General features: G+C 41.9%; 1 protein-coding gene across 2 annotated transcripts; it reads left to right on the top strand.

Moving 5' to 3' along the window:
- The first annotated feature begins 401 nt into the window (after positions 1 to 401).
- On the top strand, positions 402 to 19,754 carry LOC133617912 (ELAV-like protein 1-B). 2 transcript variants are annotated; one of them, XM_061978292.2, is made up of 8 exons: positions 402 to 604; positions 4,451 to 4,516; positions 4,599 to 4,658; positions 4,741 to 4,909; positions 13,420 to 13,523; positions 13,915 to 14,083; positions 14,160 to 14,385; positions 19,242 to 19,754. In XM_061978292.2, the coding sequence occupies exons 2-8, from the start codon at positions 4,481 to 4,483 to the stop codon at positions 19,555 to 19,557; spliced, it is 1,080 nt and encodes a 359-aa protein (XP_061834276.1). In that variant the 5' UTR covers positions 402 to 604; positions 4,451 to 4,480; the 3' UTR covers positions 19,558 to 19,754. The 2 variants fall into 2 exon arrangements, with proteins under 2 accessions (XP_061834276.1, XP_061834277.1); XM_061978293.2 differs by having other exon boundaries at positions 403 to 604; positions 13,915 to 14,068.
- Positions 19,755 to 21,543: the final 1,789 nt, after the last annotated feature.

The raw sequence follows: 21,543 nt of genomic DNA, 5'->3' as shown, positions 1-21,543 counted from the left end.
ACCTCTATATTGAATTTAAAAAAACACAGAATTTTAACAAACTGGACTTTTTAAACACACGAAGTATATTCAATGAAATTGCCAGCATAGTTTGACAAAATTAATTTACAAAATTCAAACACACAAAAAAAAAATCTGTAAAATAAATTCAGTGTCTAAAAAAGGCTTTCGTAATAAAGACACATATTAACCTCTATATACTAGGCTTCTTTCAATATCTATATGTTTAAAGATTGGTATGTACTTAGTTTGAAGATGTATGATATACATTGCTAAAATAGTGGTACTATATTGTTGTTGAAATCAAGTTTAAATTTTTTTAAATATATATCCAGTTACAGTACCTAGTCGTTCGCTGGGTGGCGATAGAGTTTAATTACGATGTCTACCGAGGCCCTATTCGTAAGATGAAGAAGAAGCAGACGAAGAAGAAGAAAACGACGAGGACGACGACGCAGACAGAAATTGCAGCATTGTCTCCGCGTGACCCCTCCTATGTGTAACATTTAACCTTAGCCACCCGTTTTGTACTTTTATTTGAAGAAATACAACATCTACAGCTTCGTGCGAAACCTTCACGGTCCGTCACCTTCGAAAGTTCCAGGTAAGAATGTAATGCTAGCCGTGTTAGCGGGAAATAGCTCCCGCCATCATTTTCTTTGTCTGCGCCCGGGCTAACGTTAGCTGCTTCACGTTCACCATTATTCTACACACTAAACATTTATACTCACACATTTTCGTTAGTTAGAGGAATTCATATATAATAGGTTGAATCACTCTGACCTGTAACATAAACAATATTTAATGCTTAAAATGAATGCCTGAAAACGTGGTAATGCATTTTTGTACGGTGGCCGGTAGGGGGAGAAAATGCGCAGCAACGTCCGAAAGCACAACGTGACAAACGTACGTTACACAGAAATTATACAAAAATACACAAACACAACAAAACAAATGCTACACATTTCAAAAATGCTGCAATCGCAAAGATATAAAAAAAAAAATGAGCGGAATTTTCCATAACGCACAAACCCCAAAAATAACTGCATGAAAGAAATGCTGCAAGATGACAGAAGTTTGTGTGTTTGTATTTAAAGGCGAACTGCTATCTGAGTTATTGTGTAGAAATATGGGGAAATAGCTACAACAGGATCGATTGATTGATTTAAACTCAGTAGATTGCAAAGGAAGAGAATACATTATATGAAACAGTACAGTTTACACAGTACAGTACATATTCTGTACAATTGACCACTAAATGGTAAGACCCGAATAAGTTTTTCAACTTGTTTAAGCCATAATCAATTCATGGTAAAAGTACACTTCATTCATTAACGGTGTTATAAAAAAGATCAGTTGGAATAACACATCATGTTGGATATAGAGAACATACAAACCCTTTATTGAATAAAAAATACTGGAATTCCACCACATAGTTAATTTGCAAACAGCTAAAATTATACACAAAGCAAACTATAATCTGCGACAATTATTCTCAACAAAAGAGGATAAATATAATCTTACAGAAAAATGTAATTTAAAATATTTGTACGCACGTACGACACTTAATACCTTCGGTATATCAGTATGTGGAATTAAATTATGGAATGGATTAAGCAAAGAAATGAAACAATGTACTAATGATCCACTTCAAAAACTCTTCAAACTTAGTGTTTACAAAGTACAAAGAAGGAGAACCATGATAAACATTCTGAATTCATCTTTCATTTGCAGATAATCTTACTCATCTCACCATATGAAATATAACTTACTTCACCAATTATTATTTATTTATCTATTAATTTTTAATTGTTATTACTTATGGAGTATATCGTGAATAAATTGAGAACAGGAAGTGAACACAAGATATTTGATGTTCAAACTCATAAACTTTTTTTTTTTTGCAAATAATAATTAACTTAGAATTTCATGGCTGCAACACGTGCCAAAGTAATTGGGAAAGGGCATGTTCACCACTGTGTTACATCACATTTTCTTTTAACAACACTTAGTAAACGTTTGGGAACTGAGGAGACACATTTTTTAAGCTCTCAGGTGGAATTCTTTCCCATTCTTACTTGATGTACAGCTTAAGTTGTTCAACAGTCCGGGAGTCTCCGTTGTGGTATTTTAGGCTTAATAATGCGCCACACATTTTCAATGGGAGACGGGTCTGGACTACAGGAAGGCCAGTCTAGTACCCGCACTCTTTTAATATGAAGCCACGTTGATGTAACACGTGGCTTGGCATTGTCTTGCTGAAATAAGCAGGGGCGTCCATGGTAACGTTAGTTGGATGGCAACATATGTTGCTCCAAAACCTGTATGTACCTTTCAGCATTAATGGCGCCTTCACAGATGTGTAAGTTACCCATGTCTTGGGCACTAATACACCGCCATACCATCACAGATGCTGGCTTTTCAACTTTGCGTCTATAACAATCCGGATGGTTGTTTTCCTCTTTGGTCCGGAGGACACGACGTCCACAGTTTCCAAAAACAATTTGAAATGTGGACTCGTCAGACCACAGAACACTTTTCCACTTTGTATCAGTCCATCTTAGATGAGCTCAGGCCCAGCGAAGCCGACGGCGTTTCTGGGTGTTGTTGATAAACGGTTTTCGTCTTGCATAGGAGAGTTTTAACTTGCACTTACAGATGTAGCGACCAACTGTAGTTACTGACAGTGGGTTTCCGAAGTGTTCCTGAGCCCATGTAGTGATATCCTTTACACACTGATGTCGCTTGTTGATGCAGTACAGCCTGATGGATCGAAGGTCACGGGCTTAGCTGCTTACGTGCAGTGATTTCTCCAGATTCTCTGAACCCTTTGATATTACGGACCGTAGATTGTGAAATCCCTAAATTCTTTGCAATAGCTGTTTGAGAAAGGTTTTTCTTAAACTGTTCAACAATTTGCTCACGCATTTGTTGACAAAGTGGTGACCCTCGCCCCATCCTTGTTTGTGAATGGCTGAGCATTTCATGCAATCTACTTTTATACCCAATCATGGCACCCACCTGTTCCCAATTTGCCTGTTCACCTGTGGGATGTTCTTTGTCACGTGTTGCTGGCATCAAAGTCTAAAGTTAATGATTATTTGCAACAAAAAAAATGTTTATCAGTTTGAACATCAAATATGTTGTCTTTGTAGCATATTCAACTGAATATGGGTTGAAAATGATTTACAAATCATTGTATTCCGTTTATATTTACATCTAACACAATTTCCCAACTCATATGGAAACGGGGTTTGTAGTTTGTCTGCGTTATTGCTAATACTTCTCAAGATGTAAATGGGGTATTGTTGGCGGTATTTAGAGTTCTTTATGGACGTAATAGTGTGCTCCCATTAGCTGCGTTGTCAGCCACCTAGCACTAGCCATGTTTCACGACTTAGAATGCACAAAAAAAAGAAAAACACATGTTCGTCTTACATAAGGATTGTGAATGATAGGCAAAATCCCCCCCCAAAAAGTGCAGTTCCTTACAGGATGCCGCCGTAAAAGATTCCGGCTTTTGTAGAGGCGCAGTGGAAAAGGTAAATGTCTTTTAGAAAATATGTTACTTTATAATATTGTTGAATATTACAATCAAGTGTTTTACAAAAACATGAAAGAAACATTTATTTTTTCACTTCACCTCAGAGTCAGCCATCTTTGTTCTGGGAATTCTGCTCATGTCTTAGACTTAGATTTCCTCTTATTGTCATTCATATTTGAACTTTACAGTACAGATAAGCAGGGGTGCCGAAAAGGGGGGGTAAAGGAGACGGATTCTAGGGGCCCATGATGGAGGGGGGCCCAGAGAGGCCCCTAATGATGATGAAATTATAATACAGAAAAAATAATGACACTGTGTTGGGGGCCCTGTAAAGATTCTTTTCATGGGGCCCAAAATCCCTAGCGGCGCCCCTGCAGATAAGAACGACATTTTGTTGCATTAGCTGGTTGTAGTGCAGGATAAAAGAGCAAAAAGGTGCAGATATAAATAAATAGATTACTGTACAGATAAATATATTGTGCTTTTGCATATGCATCCACGTTTATGGATGTATGTTATATTGTCTTTATATTCCAGCCAGTTAATCCGTTTTTTGGGGGGAATTGAGGGGATTATTATGATGTGTTCAAGAGTCTTATGGCCTGAGGGAAGAAGCTGTTACAGAATCTGGTGGTTCTGCTACAGAAGCTGCGGAACCTCTTTCTAGAGTCCAGCAGTGAAAACATTCCTTGGTGGGAGGAGTCTGTACGGATTTTCTGAGCCCTGGTCAGGCAAGAGGAGTCCTGATGTCTCTCAGGCTGGGTCTCTTTTTGGCATCTGCAGCATGATTGCATCTCTTATTGGCAGGGAAAAACATATTGCGACAATCCAAAATTCAAGTAAAGTCCACAGAAGTGACTCAAGCTAATGCTGCCGATCAGTCCTAAATGTAATAATTTGTTGCAGAGAAAGGCATCAGTCGCATCAGTGGTTGCCATGGCGCTGAGACGAGGACACATTAGGTACTTGAAGGTGAGCGAATCATTTGGGAGTCCATTAACACATTTTTTGTTGTCAAAGCCCACGGCTCAGTGTATACGGCGTCTTGTTTCAGGTCTGCGAGGTGCAATCGTCTCAGAACGACACCAGAGACTCCCAAGGAGCCAGTGCAAAGGTGATAGTCTGCCACCGCTGCCGTACCGTAGGAGGCGCTAGTGAGCGGGTCACTCAAGTGTGTGTGTGTGCTCCTCCCGCAGGAGATGTACGACAACGGCTACAATGACCAGATGATGGAGGACGACAACTCCAGAACCAACCTGATCGTCAACTACCTGCCGCAGAGCATGAACCAGGACGACCTTCGCACCCTGTTCAGTAACGTTGGCGAGTTGGAGTCGGCTAAGCTGATCAGGGACAAAGTTGCAGGTAAATCCGGCAAAAGAAAGCTGTGAACGCCTTCAATGTCAACACGTAGCCCAGCCAGTCGCCATTAGCACATTTTCTCGTCTCTTTGCCAGTAAGGAGTATATACGGAGCTGTTCACAAGAGTGCTAAAACAATTTTGTGAGTCAACGACAACAAAAACATCCAATGGAGGCCACGTCTCTATTGGCGCACTTCTGTACTTGCACTTAAATACGCATATAACGTACACTGCGTACTTCATTCCTGTGGATGTTAATTCTGACAGTATCATCCTGGCCCAAATTCAATAGTTCTTCGCACTTACCGGAAATTATTGCAAAATATAGCCGCTTTTTTATGGTGAATTGCAACCACTCAAGATGGTGATAATTAAGGGGTGGTAAGCTCCTCCATTGTAACCCTTTGAGGGCACGTTGAGTGCAATATCTGGGTAATGACGGCGCACTGCATTTTGTGTGCTTTATACTGTGAACGCTACGGGTGTAACGGTACACAAAAATTTCGGTTCGGTACGTACCTCGGTTTAGAGGTCACGGTTCGGTTCATTTTCGGTACAGTAAGAAAACAACAAAATATAAATTTTTTGGTTATTTATTTACGAAATTTGCAAAATCTTCCACCAAAAATATTTTTCTTAGTGGAATATTTGATGTGAGGTAATCGGAACCTTGGATAGGTCAATAATTCATAATAACATTGATTTTGATTCAATATTATGTTTTGAGCAATGACAGATTGAAAGAAAGAAAAAACAGTTATGTTTTATTAGTCAACATTGCAACTTTTTCTAAATTACATTCAACCTTTAAGCTTTTTTATTTCACTTTTGTTATGTTTTTGTTTATTTTAATAGTATTTTTAGAATGTGCCGTGGGCTTTAAAACATTAGCTGTGGGCCGCAAATGGCCTCCGGGGCACACTTTTGACACCCCTGCTATAGATAGTAAAAAATTAAATCTGATAAATCTATGGATAAAAAGCAGAGCCTGGCGACGAATGCGCGTTCATCATATCTCTCTCTGTCTCTGCCCCTCCCTCGCCAATGCTGCTGGGCACACAATTTGTTTTGTTTTTAACCCCTTCTTAACCCTGAACGTACATTGAAAATAAACGCAACCCTAACTCAAAATGCCGGACATTTGAGGCATTTAAGAAACTCCGCCCGGACAGCTCCGCAAAAGAGGACATGTCCGCTGAAAAGAGGAAGTATGGTCAGTCTATCGTAGCCCGTTAGCTGCTAGCATGCCGTGGGTTGTGCCTCGGTGTGCATTGTTTACATAACGTGCGTTACGCTACTTAATATGTCCGTGTGGAAACTCGTTTGGTACACCTCCGAACCAAACCGAAACCCCCGTACCAAAACGGTTCAATACAAATACACGTACCGTTACACCCCTAGTGAACGCACTTAATGCGAAGTGTAAGTATGCTAGTGCGCCAATTGAAACTAGCATGTGTCTTGTTAGATTATGACCTAATTTCAATGAAGTGTTGACTAGTCAGGACAAGAGACGCCTGGACATGTGACTAGGCCTGGGCCGATACTCGATAGGTCAATTAACTGACAATAAATTCAAATTGAGTCGTTAAGTTTTCCAGCGTCGATAAAGCGCCACGTGTATGCTTCAAGAGCATTCACGCTTTTGTGCTGTAGCGGAATGAAAAGAAGGGGATGAATCATCTTGTCTCTTCGTTATTGTTTTAGGCAAAGCGATGCTGCTGGCCTGCTAGCATCACATAGTGCAGGCCTGACCAACACGCGGCTCTTACGTTCACATTGAAGTTTGTGTTTTTTTAATAAGCGCTCGGCGAGCGAGGCGGTCTGCAAGAGCGGTTACTCCTTTGCATCGGTGTCTGCGTTAGTAATAACAATAGTAATAATAACCGCTGTAAAACTCACAACAGTTAGTTACCTGAGTGTCCGCCCTGAGATGGGTAGGTCGTGAGTTCAAACCCCGGCCGAGTCATACCAAAGACTATAAAAATAGGAGCCATTACCTCCCTGCTTGGCACTCAGCATCAAGGGTTGGAATTGGGGGTTAAATCACCAAATGATTCCCAGGCACTGCTTCCCTCACCTCCCAGGGGGTGAACAAGGGGATGGGTCAAATGCAGAGGTTAATTTCACCAGACCTAGTGTGTCACTATCTTTAACTTTAACTTTATTACTGTAGTTAATTAAAATGGTCGAAAAACCGCACTTTGATACGGATTGACTGCGCTAGCTTGCCAGCTAGCTCAAATATAAACAAAAGACATTAACGTTTTTCCACATTAAGAAACGTCATTCCCCGATCTAAACTTACTACATGTATAACAGCACATAAAGGATGTGCTGTTTTTGCACAAAGTGATCGATAAACTTGACAACAGACTCCGTTCAACAGGAAGTGAACTTGCGTGATGTCACATAAACCTTTTATAATTTAAAATAAACGATAAACATATTTAAATACACAAATACAAATAATGTGGCTCTTATGAAGCCAGAACAATATTTAATGTTTCCCCTGCCAAGAAAGTATATTGTGTGGCTATTTAAGTTATTAAGAAAATACAACTTTTTTGAAAGATTTTAATGTGTGTACAAGTACTTTTTCAGCACATTTAACAATACCACGGTATTAATGATAGTTATTTTGTTCACAATAACTTTATTTAGCCATTTTTTTATTGTTTTGGTTGTGTATATTTGAGGGTCTTCCACCCCTCCTTAACAGAGACAGAAGCTATTTTATTGATTTTGGGTGTTTTTATTCAAGTGCAACATTTTGCTTACAGACAGAGTATATTTTATTTTGATTGTTTGTTTGTTTTATTTAACTTTTATTTAACTTGGTAAGTTGAATGCATTTGAAAGGGTTTACTTCAATTATTATTGTGTGTTGTCATTGGATAGGTTAATTTGGCCTCAAAAAAAATAATGGCAATAATATGGTTTATCGGCAATAATTTATAGGTCAAAATATCGTCACGGAAAAATGTGTTATTGGTCCAGGCCTACATGTGATCAGTCGCTCCTCCCGTGAATTTTATTTCTTTCTTTCAAATGTATGTTTGTTTTGTTTAATTGACCTACATATTTTGTTGTTCTTTTAAGAGTTCCCCCCCTGCTGGACTGTTTTGTTTTCCTGTGCACAGGAAGTGCATCACTATGCTGTGCCATGTATTGGCGGCCATTTTTATTTCTCAATTATTTTGCAGATCCATCTTGTGGTTCTTTTTGCGCACTGTTGTAACTTGTTTTTCACTTTCATGATACATACGATATCCTCCTGTTCACGAGAGTTTCTGACAAGATTAGAGGACCAGTTCACACTTATCTCGTTTTTCTTTTCTGCGTTTTATTGCATTTGCACTGTGGGGCCGCGGCAGCCATATTTGCTGGCAAAAGTTTTTGTTTACATGGTTGAACGGTTCCCACAGTAATGTGAGAGAGAGAGCAACAAACTGGATTAAAATGGATCGTACAAAAAAAATCAGGCGACTTTGCCGAGACAAACTACCTTTTTCAAAGGCTCGCTACCTCAAAAAAATAAGTTTGGTGGAATCGATCCATTTAAGTGCTACCAATGAACAAGAGATTTGAGTAAGCTGCCGCCATTGTCGAAACCAAACTAGTCTATATTTCATCATCAGAGTCAGTTTTTCAGAATTTCAGAATGCAAAGTCTGTTCAAATTGCGGTTAATCTGCGGCTTTCATCTCTTTTGAATCAAAGCTGGAGTGAGGGTGCCCAGCCTTATTTGTTTAGGCAGGTTTCCCTGAAAAAAAAACAAGTCCATTAGTACTTTAAAATACTTTAAACACGGCTCTACTTCTTCGAAAATAACACTCAGTCATTTTTGTTCATACCCAAGACTAAAAGTAAACAGACATGTTTTTTTCCAAAATACTGTACAGTGTTTTGTAACCCGCCATTAACTTGGCTAACGCTAACACCCTACTAGGGTTGTCTCAATGGCAACATTTTGGTACCGGTACCGAAATGTATTTCGCTACTTTTCAAAATGTCATTTCTCATGCCATTATGTTGTCAAATTATGAGGGACAAGCGGTAGAAAATGGATTATTAATCTACTTGTTCATTTACTGTTAATATCGGTGTATTTTGTGTTTTAACATGTTCTATCTACACTTCTGTTAAAATATTATAATCACTTATTCTTCTGTTGTTTGATACTTTACATTAGCTTTATTACACATTTGTGTATCAATCCGATACCAAGTAGTTACAGGATCATACATTGGTCATAATTAAAGTTCTCATGTGTCCAGGGATGTATTTACAGACTATAACAAAAAAATCACAAAAGATTTTGTGATAATAAACAATATTGATGTAATCATTGTAGTATGGACTAGATACGACCCCTGTACCTGGTATTGTTACAGTCGATGAATGTATAGATCCACCCATTTGTTTACATTCAGGAGCGCCAGTATGCTGTTAGCGTTTACCGGTAGTTATTTTATCCCCCTACCGCGTATAGTGAAGCATGTTTAGCTATTCCTCGTCCAGCAAGGATGACACTTGTAAGAAACGTAGTTTGCTTGTCACCATTGCGGTAAGGATTAGTGATTTAGAATTAGCTAAAACACTGACTGTGGGTGGACGTTAGCAGCCAGCTAATGTTTTAAAGCACCTCTTGTAGAGCTACGTTTCAGTGTTTATAGCTTCTCATTTATTGTTTGTTTTTAAGGCAAAATGCGTCCATTCTGCCTCTTATGTCTCTACACTGTGTCTGTTTGTAAGTACTTCGTATGTGTGCGTTGCCGAACTTGCACTTCTGCTCCAGCAATGTGACGACAGCGCGGCGTAATGTCCTTTAAAACAATAGTACAGGTATTTTACAGGGGTAGTATAGTATCGTATTTAATTCATTAGTAACGGTATACCGTACAACCCCAAAGCCTACTAAAAAAGGGAAACGGAATAAATCATGCTTTGATTTAAATTTACCAGTCTGAAAATGCCGTGAACACACCAACATGTACCAGGTGATGGCCTTAAAAGTCATTTTTGATCATCTCACAGCTGCTATGCAGGCTGGTTGCAGTCTCTTCATAAGCTTCATAACCAATCAATAAATGTTTACTTATATAGCCCTAAATCACGAGTGTCTCAAAGGGCTGCACAAGCCACAACGACATCCTCGGCGCAGATCCCACATCAGGGCAAGAAAAAACTCAACCCAATGGGATAACAATGAGAATCCTTGGAGGGGACCGCAGATGTCCCCCCACCCTGGGCGACCGGTGCAATGAACGTCGAGTGGATCTAGCATAATATTGTGAGAGTCCAGTCCATAGTGGATCTAGCATAATATTGTGAGAGTCCAGTCCATAGTGGATCTAGCATAATATTGTGAGAGTCCAGTCCATAGTGGATCTAACATAATATTGTGAGAGTCCAGTCCATAGTGGATCTAACATAATATTGTGAGAGTCCAGTCCATAGTGGATCTAGCATAATATTGTGAGAGTCCAGTCCATAGTGGATCTAACATAATAGTGTGAGAGTCCAGTCCATAGTGGATCTAACATAATATTGTGAGAGTCCAGTCCATAGTGGATCTAACATAATATTGTGAGAGTCCAGTCCATAGTGGATCCAACATAATATTGTGAGAGAACAGTCCATAGTGGATGTAACATAATAGTGTGAGAGTCCAGTCCATAGTTGGATCTAACATAATTTTGTGAGAGTCCAGTCCATAGTCGATCTAACATAATAGTGAGAGTCCAGTCCATAGTGGATCTAACATAATAGTGAGAGTCCAGTCTGACTTCTTTCGGCTTTGCTCACGCTGGAAAATTAGAAAATCTCACAGAATCCTTTTTTCCTGAGGTTAACATGACCACAATTGTGGCAGTTACGGATGCCGCATGCTCGCACTATGTTTTAAACTTGTTAAAGAACAGAACAAAACTTAAGTGCAAAGTCTTGCATTCAGCCGTATAAATAAGCTTTTAAGACCCACAATGCACTGTTTACTACGTCACACTTTCAATCCCTACACAATTGTACCTCAACTTCCGAGTACTTTGAGATACGAGCGGCTAATTATGCTTTCAGTATATAAGTTATTTAAGTTACCGTACAAGCCTTCTCACAGTTGGCATAAGGAATGCCACAGGGAACCCCATAAGATCCACATTAGCTTGCTAACATCAGCTAATAGCCAGAGATCGACATAGCTTTGTTTTCCAACCACTGGAACGGAGAAAGTGAATTTGAAGGAGACTGCATGGAAGAAATTAACGATCTTCATTAAATAAAAGAAGAAAATCATCAAAAACATGGCCAACTCCAAACAGCGGACATTTATCCATGAAAATATGGCAAAGCTGCTTAAAAGAGATACCGTGGAAGTCACTCTCCAAAGTATATGCTGTACCGTATTTTCCGCACTATAAGGCGCACCGGATTATTAGCCGCACCTTCTATGAATTACATATTTCATAATTTTGTCCACCAATAAGCCGCCCCGGACTAAAAGCCGCGCCTACGCTGCGCTAAAGTGAATGTCAAAAAAACGCTGCGCTAAAGTGAATGTCAAAAAAACAGTCAGATAGTTCAGTCAAACTTTAATAATATATTGAAAACCAGCGTTCTAACAACTCTGTCCCAAAATGTACAAATGTGCAATCACAAACATAGTAAAATTCAAAATGGTGTAGAGCAATAGCAACATACCGGTAATGTTGCTCGAACGTTAATGTCACAACACACAACACACAAAATAAACATAGCGCTCACTTTCTGAAGTTATTCTTCATTCGTACCGGTAAATCCTTCGAATTCTTCGTCTTCGGTGTCCGAATTGAAAAGTTGCGCTAGCGTGGCTTCCAAAATGGCGGGCTCCGTCTCTTCGAAATCATCGGATTCAGTGTCGCTGTTGTTGTGCAGCAGTTCTGTGAATCCTGCCTTCCGGAAAGCTCGGACCACAGTTGTGACAGAAATATCTGCCCAGGCATTTACAATCCACTGGCAGATGTTGGCGTATGTTGTCCGGCGTTGTCTGCCCGTCTTAGTGAAGGTGTGTTCGCCTTCGGTCATCCATTTTTCCCACGCAGTTCGCAGTCGTGATTTGAATGCCCTGTTGACACCAATATCCAGCGGTTGGAGTTCTTTGGTTAATCCACCCGGAATGACGGCGAGTGTTGTATTTGTGTGCTTCACTTGTTTTTTGACACCATCTGTGATGTGGGCGCGCATAGAGTCATATATCAACATGGACGGAGCAGCGTGAAAAAAGCCACCCGGCCGCTTCGCGTAAACTTCCCTTAACCACTCGCTCATCTTTTCTTCATCCATCCATCCCTTCGAGTTAGCTTTTATGATGACGCCGGCTGGAAAGGTCTCTTTTGGCAAGGTCTTCCTTTTGAATATCACCATGAGTGGAAGTTAGCATGGCAAGCTAGAACCACAGTGAAGGATGACTTCTCATTCCCTGTGGAGCGAATATTCACCGTACGTGCTCCCGTTCCACAGTGCGGTTCAGTTGCTGTGAAATACGGTAGTAATCCGTGTGCGGATGGAGAGATTGCGTCTTTTTATGACCCGGATCGTTTAGTAGGAGCCATTTTGTGGTCTTTACAGATGTAAACAGGAAATGAAACGTACGGTGATATCCGCGCGTTTTTTCTTCTTCTTCCGGGGGCGGGTGAAGCGCTTCCTGTTCTATGGGGGCGGGTGAAGCGCTTCCTGTTCTATGGGGGCGGGTGCTTTCCTTGGCGGTTGCTTGCGTAGAAGAAGAAGCGCTTCCTGTTCTACCGGGAAAAAAGATGGCGGCTGTTTACCGAAGTTGCGAGACCGAAACTTTATGAAAATGAATCGTAATAAAGCGCACCGGGTTATTAGGCGCACTGTCAGCTTTTGAGAAAAATTGTGGTTTTTAGGTGCGCCTTATAGTGCGGAAAATACGGTACATGATTACATCATAAAACGTCTGTAGTGGTTTGTGGTGCATTCTAAAGTATGGTTGTTCATACAATATTTATTATCTAAAAGTTTGTTTGTTTTTAAAGGCATGTTACATGCCGTTTTTGAGTTAAATGAATTTCAGTGCATTTCAATTGGCGATGTTGATTTGGGATGAGTGTTTTGAGTGAAGCGCTCCGTCGCAGAAGCAATGAAGTGCATAGGTTGGGGTACGACTGTATGATGGTTCAGGAACCCCTTCATCCATTCATCCAACAAAGCAACCAAGATGGTGAACTGGTCCTTTAAAGCCACTCGAACGCAGATGATTTTGTTTTGTTTTTTTGTTTTGTCAAATAATGACTTTTTTGTTTGAATGTTTCCTCCAGAGTGAACGCTCTTGTCATAAAGCATTCTTTATAGTGTCACAGTGGAAGTCTCACCAGGTCAAAGGTCACCTCGTCTCAGCCAGAAGACGTGTCGGCGCCCACTTTTCAACAATGTACACTTTTGTTGAGTTTATCTTCTGACCTCTGTAATTTTTTTCTGGTTTTGTTTTGTTGTTTTGCTTTGTGTTTCTCTAGGCAACAGTTTAGGTTACGGCTTTGTTAACTTTGTTAACGCTAGTGATGCCGAGAGGGCAATCAGTTCCCTCAACGGCCTGAGGCTACAGTCTAAAACTATCAAGGTAAAGTCCCACAGGTGCTCTTTGATTTTCACATGCTATGTTCTCCCGCTCAGTAAGCGGCGCTGTTTCTGTATCTACAAGGTAGTTTCCAACATTTTTTTTTTTTTTTTTACCCCAAACAACTTGCTCTTACCGTCTGACATTTATTTTTTTAACTGCTACTTTTATTTCATAAACTGTTTTTTTGTTTGTTTTAAGTGACTGTTTGATGCTTTTGTTTTCATGTAGTGTGATAAATCTTTTTTCTTTTCTTTTTTTCTTTTGAATACACCAATTTAAATGGGAGAAATGTATTTTTGTTTTTGAAGCTGTAAATTTTATTTTATTGAACTCTGGTGGAATTTGGTTGTCGGTTGTCAAGATGTTAAACTCTGTTGCGGTCTACTTGCAGGTGTCGTTTGCACGTCCGAGCTCGGACACCATTAAAGATGCTAATCTGTACATTAGCGGTCTGCCACGCAATCTGGGCCAACAGGAACTGGAAGACATGTTTACTCCCTACGGACACATCATCAATTCTCGGGTGCTGGTGGACCAGGCGTCAGGTGATCACTCGCTCTGTCAGTCAGTCCGTCCTAATAAATATGTGACTGCAAGGTTGCTTCCTCTCAAACGTGTGATCGATCGGCTTTGTAGGTCTGTCGCGGGGCGTAGCCTTCATCAGATTTGACAAGAAGGCGGAGGCCGAGGACGCCGTCAAACACCTGAACGGGTACACACCTGCCGGCAGCCTTGAGCCTATCACGGTCAAGTTTGCCGCCAATCCCAACCAGGCCAGGAACTCGCAGCTGATGTCGCAAATGTACCACGGCCAATCGCGGCGTTTTGGAGGACCAGTGCACCACCAGGCACAGAGGTTCAGGTGAGTCAACATTTGATAAATAAGTAGCTTTTGCCTTGTTTGAAGGTAGGGTTGAGTACATGAGAATTAAAACCGGTATCGATTTTTGGTACTTTGGTGTTTGACGGTACTTTAACTTTTTTTTAGATTTTTTTTTAATACAATATTTGATAACTGTGCTGTCCAGTTGTTACATCTTGTTAGTAGGGTGTAACGGTACACAAAAATTTCGGTTCGGGGCGTACCTCGGTTTAGAGGTCACGGTTCGGTTCATTTTCAGTACAGTAAGAAAACAAGAAAATATAATTTTTTTGGTTATTTATTTACCAAATTTGTAAACAATGGCATAACATACATATACACACAGGGTCCATTGCCAGGGTTAATATGGTCAACATATATAAAATCAAATCTAAATAAGATAAGGCTCAGAATTGTTTCTTAACAAAACCTTTCTACATATAAAGTGCTTTTTTTGATTAATTGATTGAGACTTTTATTAGTAGATAGTACAGTACATATTCCGTACAATTGACCACTAAATGGTAACACCCGAATAAGTTTTTCAACTTGTTTAAGTCGGGGTCCACGTTAATCAACATTAAACTGCCTCAAATTGTTGCTCAGATTAAATAAAATGACAAAACTTTTCTTCTACATATAAAAAGTGCAACATTAAACAGTTTCAAGTCAATTCAGCCTAAGATGAACTTTTATTCCCTCCCCCCCCGCCTGGCTAACTTGGCAGTAAGAGGATATATGGTTTCATTGTTCTTCCACCATAGAAGTGGGTCAAAATCTAGTTTTTAATGCAATATGGTCTTAAATCTGCTGCTATAAAAACATTTGTTATTGCTTTAGCCCTGCCTGACTCGCCGAGGAGAGGCTGCTTGAATGCGGTGGTGACGCTTCAAATGGGTTAGCATGTCTGACGTGTTGTCAGAAGCAGCTGCTGAACAATGTCGGCAAACCTCCGTCCTCCATTGTTGTATCGCACCGCGCAGCCAAAGTGTTCCCAAACGGGAGATCTTAACGAGGCAGGAGGGTCTTCCAGCTCTGGCTTTTACATGTTGTCTTAGCCCGGTCGCTGCTAGCATGCCGTGTGTTGTGCCTCGGTGTGCATTGTTTACACAACGTGAGGTACGCTACTTAATATGTCCTTGTGGAAACTCGTTTGATACACCTCCGAACCGAACCGAAACCCCTGTACCGAAACGGTTCAATACAAATACACGTACCGTTACACCCCTACTTGTTAGTGTTTCATTTGCAGGTGTATGTATATATATATATATATATATATATATATAGTAGACTTTGCATGCAGTTGCAATTCCAAGACGTTAGATGGTACTAGTGTAGACTATGGTGCAACGGTTTGTGGCTGTAGTCAGGGAGTAGTCTTTGCCATGAACCTGGATGTGCTGGTATAGTCTTATGTCGAGCCCTACAACGTGTTTGTACTATTAATATCGTACTTATTACACACCAGCTGTTTGATTGTAACATGCATCTTAGTTGTAGTTTTAATTACCGAATTTGGAGGTGTTGAAATCACCATGTAAAATAGCTACTGCTTATTAGTAAGGGCGATTTTCGTGTAAAAGTACAGTATGTGACCGATTTACTGAATTTTATTGCCTATCTCAAATGCCGATCTATGACTGACTTTTTTTTTTGACCCCCAACTGACAAGCAGCTAGAAGCTCTCCATACAGCAGGCATATGATTTTTCCGTCTATAGTCGGAAATCTGTCTTTTTTAACTCTGTAAAAATCTAAACAATTATTTTCCGTTTTTCTTCGTTTTTTCGAACTACAATGTGTGTTAAAATCTTGATCCGTCTCTTTGCCATACCTGCCAACAACTACGGGTTTTCTGTAATGAGTACGGTTTTTGATAATACAGTGGTAAAAACTACGGTTTTCTGTAAAAATGATTAGCTTAAAAATCGAAGCAACTCCCCGGGCAGGGGACAAAATATATGGGAAACATCAATGATGATTGGTTGGTTTACGTATAAGAAAATACATGATTGGTTGGTTTGTTTACTATGATGAGTCAAGATTGGTTAAAATTAGGACAAAACATTACGGACAGGCCAATCAGAGGCACGATGGGGCGGGTCGTCGAACCAGGAAGACAAATCACAACTGACATCCCAAATGATGAGAGAGTCGGAAAAGAGAAGAGGGAATATTCAAGAGGGCGATATATATATATATATATATATATATATATATATATATATATATATATATATATATAAAAAAAACTAGTGGAAGATGGCAGAGGGATTCAATTCCTTAGATTTTTCTTCGAGTGATGTAGACGACGTCCAGGAACTTGGACAAATGTATGCGTCTGGATAGAACACATTCATTTGAGTTGGCAACACTAAATTGGCCTTAGTGTGTGAATGTTGTCTGTGTTGGCCCTGCGATGAGGTGGCGACTTGTCCAGGGTGTACCCCGCCTTCCGCCCGAATGCAGCTGGGATAGGCTCCAGCACCCCCCTCGAAGCCGAAAGGGACAAGCGGTAGAAAATGGCTGGATGGATGTTTACCATGTAAGCCCAATTTTTAAAACTCTTGGCATTGAAGACGTAGAATACACATTTAAGAACACGCACAATTTTGGCAGACACGTGATGACTTTTGCTACAGTCAAGCCTGTCTAAATGCTACATTTCATTTTCATTGGTGTTTTACAACAAGGCCGTAGCTGACATTTTGTTATTATTTCTACTGAGTAGTCTTTTGACATTGAATAGTTGAATCATTTTGAAACAAACAACATGACTGCAAGATATTTGTTATTTCATCACCATTCAGATAAATGAAGTTAGCTAATAGAATAAACATTGTTTGTACTCTTTATAATTTTTTGCATTTGGAGTAGTTAGAAGTGGAGAGGGAGTCAAAGAGACAGAAATTGGCTATAAAATCCAAGGCAGAATCCCCCCACTATGGTCCTGCGGCCCCCAGACCCTTGGCTTATTTTCAGTCTTTTTATTAAGATCAAATCACATGCCTGATACAGTGTGGAGACACTCCACTAAGCTAATAATAATCACTTCCATTATGGCAAATCAACTTTTTGTTTTTTTGTATCTTAAGTACCGTTATCACTGAAGGACAATGCAGAACATATTAGAGAGGAAAATAATAAGGAACTAGTTTAAATATTGTGTTATTGTTAAACTGTCAATAGCATAAATAAATAAATTGTACAATCAATGAGTGATTGGTAACGGCCAATCTAATTTACAGATGATGGGGATAGGCAGCATAAAACCCTGATTGGAACATCTTTACTAATCAGTAGCATTTGTATAGCAATGTCAGTTAGCATCGTGCAAGCGCTTTTTGTAGCATACTTTACATTTGAGCGTACCGTATTTTCCGCACTATAAGGCGCACCGGATTATTAGCCGCACCTTCAATGAATGACATATTTCATAACTTTGTCCACCAATAAGCCGCCCCGGATTATAAGCCGCGCCTACGCTGCGCTAAAGGGAATGTCAAAAAAACAGTCAGATAGTTCAGTCAAACTTTAATAATATATTGAAAACCAGCGTTCTAACAACTCTGTCCCAAAATGTACGCAAATGTGCAATCACAAACATAGTAAAATTCAAAATGGTGTAGAGCAATAGCAACATAATGTTGCTCGAACGTTAATGTCACAACACACAAAATAAACATAGCGCTCACCTTCTGAAGTTATTCTTCATTCGTAAATCCTTCGAATTCTTCGTCTTCGGTGTCCGAATTGAAAAGTTGCGCAAGCGTGGGATCCAAAATGGCCGGTTCCGTCTCGTCGAAGTCATCGGAGTCAGTGTCGCTGTTGTTGTCCAGTAGTTCTGTGAATCCTGCCTTCCGGAAAGCTCGGACCACAGTTGTGACCGAAATATCTGCCCAGGCATTTACGATCCACTGGCAAATGTTGGCGTATGTCGTCCGGCGCTGTCTGCCCGTCTTAGTGAAGGTGTGTTCGCCTTCGGAGCTGTGTGAAAAAAGCCACCCGGCCTCTTCGCGTAAACTTCCCTTAACCACTCGCTCATCTTTTCTTCATCCATCCATCCCTTCGAGTTAGCTTTTATGATGACGCCGGCTGGAAAGGTCTCTTTTGGCAAGGTCTTCCTTTTGAATATCACCATGGGTGGAAGTTAGCATGGCAAGCTAGAACCACAGTGAAGGATGACTTCTCATTCCCTGTGGTGCGAATATTCACCGTACGTGCTCCCGTTCCACAGTGCGGTTCACAGGAATATCAGTTGCTGTGAAATACGGTAGTAATCCGTGTGCGGATGGAGAGATTGCGTCTTTTTATGAACCGGATCCTTGTCGCTTAGTAGGAGCCATTTTGTGGTCTTTACAGATGTAAACAGGAAATGAAACGTACGGTGATATCCGCGCGTTTTTTCTTCTTCTTCCGGGGGCGGGTGGTTGCTTACAGTAGAAGAAGAAGCGCTTCCTGTTCTATGGGGGCGGGTGCTTTCCTTGGCGGTTGCTTGCGTAGAAGAAGAAGCGCTTCCTGTTCTACCGGGAAAAAAGATGGCGGCTGTTTACCGAAGTTGCGAGATCGAAACTTTATGAAAATGAATCGTAATAAAGCGCACCGGGTTATAAGGCGCACTGTCAGCTTTTGAGAAAATTTGTGGTTTTTAGGTGCGCCTTATAGTGCGGAAAATACGGTACTTGCTTGTTAGCATAGTCTGCAGCTGGATGTAACATCACAGGCAATAAAGGTATCGAAATAGTACCGTAGTACTGACGGAATATCTGTCATACCGAATTCGGTACCAATCCCTGCCGGATTGATTACGGAAGATTATGTTTTCGCTCATCTACTCGCTGTTTGTTATCTCAGGTTCTCGCCAATGAGTGTCGACCACATGAGTGGAGGGGGCGGAGTTTCCGGGGGATCGTCAGGCTGGTGCATCTTCATCTACAACCTGGGCCAGGAGGTGGACGAGGCCATCCTCTGGCAGCTCTTCGGGCCTTTCGGCGCCGTTGTCAATGTGAAGGTGATCCGTGATTTCAACACCAATAAGTGCAAAGGCTTCGGCTTCGTGACCATGACCAACTACGAGGAGGCCGCCATGGCCATCCATAACCTGAACGGCTACAGACTGGGAGACAAAGTCCTCCAAGTGTCTTTTAAGACCAGCAAAGGTCACAAGTAGAGAACACTTAAGTGTTCATGAGAAGGTTTAGCGAGTTTTGCAAATGTTATTGAAGCTTCTGAGCAGGTTTTGTTGTCCACCTCATAATTATCTCAAACATATTTGACAGCTGTTTAGTCCAAAGTAAGGATTGTCAGTGTAAGCTGTTTTTTTTTTGTCTCATGGTGGAGAGAATAAAGACTATTTGTCTAAATTGACTTATTGCTGTCAAAGTATGTCATAACTTGTGTGAATCTCCATCCATCCATCCATCTTCTTCCGCTTATCCGAGGTCGGGTCGCGGGGGCAGCAGCTTAAGCAGGGAAGCCCAGACTTCCCTCTCCCCAGCCACTTCGTCCAGCTCCTCCCGGGGGATCCCGAGGCGTTCCCAGGCCAGCCGGGAGAGATAGTCTTCCCAGCGTGTCCTGGGTCTTCCCCGTGGCCTCCTACCGGTCGGACGTAACCGAAACACCTTCCTAGGGAGGCGTTCGGGTGGCATCCTGACCAGATGCCCGAACCACCTCATCTGGCTCCTCTCGATGTGGAGGAGCAGCGGCTTTACTTTGAGCTCCCCCCGAATGACAGAGCTTCTCACCCTATCTCTAAGGGAGAGCCCCGCCACTCGGCGGAGGAAACTCATTTCGGCCGCTTGTACCCGTGATCTTGTCCTTTCGGTCATGACCCAAAGCTCATGACCATAGGTGAGGATGGGAACGTAGATCGACCGGTAAATCGAGAGCTTTGCCTTCCGGCTCAGCTCCTTCTTCACCACAACTGATCGATACAGCGTCCGCATTACTGAAGACGCCGCACCGATCCGCCTGTCGATCTCACGATCCACTCTTCCCCCACTCGTGAACAAGACTCCGAGGTACTTGAACTCCTCCACTTGGGGCAAGATCTCCTCCCCAACCCGGAGATGGCACTCCACCCTTTTCCGGGAGAGAACCATGGACTCGGACTTGGAGGTGCTGATTCCCATCCCAGTCGCTTCACACTCTGCTGCGAACCGATCCAGTGAGAGCTGAAGATCTTGGCCGGAGGAAGCCATCAGGACCACATAATCTGCAAATAGCAGTGACCTAATCCTGCAGCCACCAAACCAGATCCCCTCAACGCCCTGACTGCGCCTAGAAATTCTGTCCATAAAGGTTATGAACAGAATCGGTGACAAAGGGCAGCCTTGGCGGAGTCCAACCCTCACTGGAAACGTGTCCGACTTACTGCCGGCAATGCGGACCAAGCTCTGACACTGATTATACAGGGAGCGAACTGCCACAATAAGACAGTCCGTTACCCCATACTCTCTGAGCACTCCCCACAGGACTTCCCGGGGTACACGGTCGAATGCCTTCTCCAAGTCCACAAAGCACATGTAGACTGGTTGGGCAAACTCCCATGCACCCTCAAGGACCCTGCCGAGAGTATAGAGCTGGTCCACAGTTCCACGACCAGGACGAAAACCACACTGTTCCTCCTGAATCCGAGGTTCGACTATCCGGCGTAGCCTCCTCTCCAGTACACCTGAATAGACCTTACCGGGAAGGCTGAGGAGTGTGATCCCACGATAGTTGGAACACACCCTCCGGTTCCCCTTCTTAAAGAGAGGAACCACCACCCCGGTCTGCCAATCCAGAGGTACCGCCCCCGATGTCCACGCGATGTTGCAGAGTCTTGTCAACCAAGACAGCCCCACAACATCCAGAGCCTTAAGGAACTCCGGGCGGATCTCATCCACCCCCGGGGCCTTGCCACCGAGGAGCTTTTTAACTACCTCGGCAACCTCAGCCCCAGAAATAGGAGAGCCCACCACAGATACCCCAGGCCCTGCTTCCTTATGGGAAGACGTGCTGGTAGGATTGAGGAGGTCTTCGAAGTATTCCCTCCACCGATCCACAACATCCGCAGTCGAGGTCAGCAGAGCACCATCCCCACCATACACGGTGTTGACACTGCACTGCTTCCCCTTCCTGAGGCGGCGGATGGTGGTCCAGAATTGCTTCGAAG

This window comes from Nerophis lumbriciformis, linkage group LG18, assembly GCF_033978685.3.
Source record: "Nerophis lumbriciformis linkage group LG18, RoL_Nlum_v2.1, whole genome shotgun sequence".
Taxonomy (NCBI): domain Eukaryota; kingdom Metazoa; phylum Chordata; class Actinopteri; order Syngnathiformes; family Syngnathidae; genus Nerophis; species Nerophis lumbriciformis.
The sequence above is the reverse complement of the archived record's forward strand: the minus strand, read 5'-3'. Positions and strand labels throughout refer to the sequence as shown.

Bases quoted from the DNA above. Each gene is read 5' to 3' on its own strand.
- LOC133617912 (XM_061978292.2), top strand. From the start codon at position 4,481: ATGGCGCTGAGACGAGGACACATTAGGTACTTGAAG. The intron at 4,517-4,598 runs GTGAGCGAATCA...GTCTTGTTTCAG, and splicing joins GACACATTAGGTACTTGAAG to GTCTGCGAGGTGCAATCGTC. The intron at 14,084-14,159 runs GTCAGTCAGTCC...TCGGCTTTGTAG, and splicing joins GTCAGGTGATCACTCGCTCT to GTCTGTCGCGGGGCGTAGCC.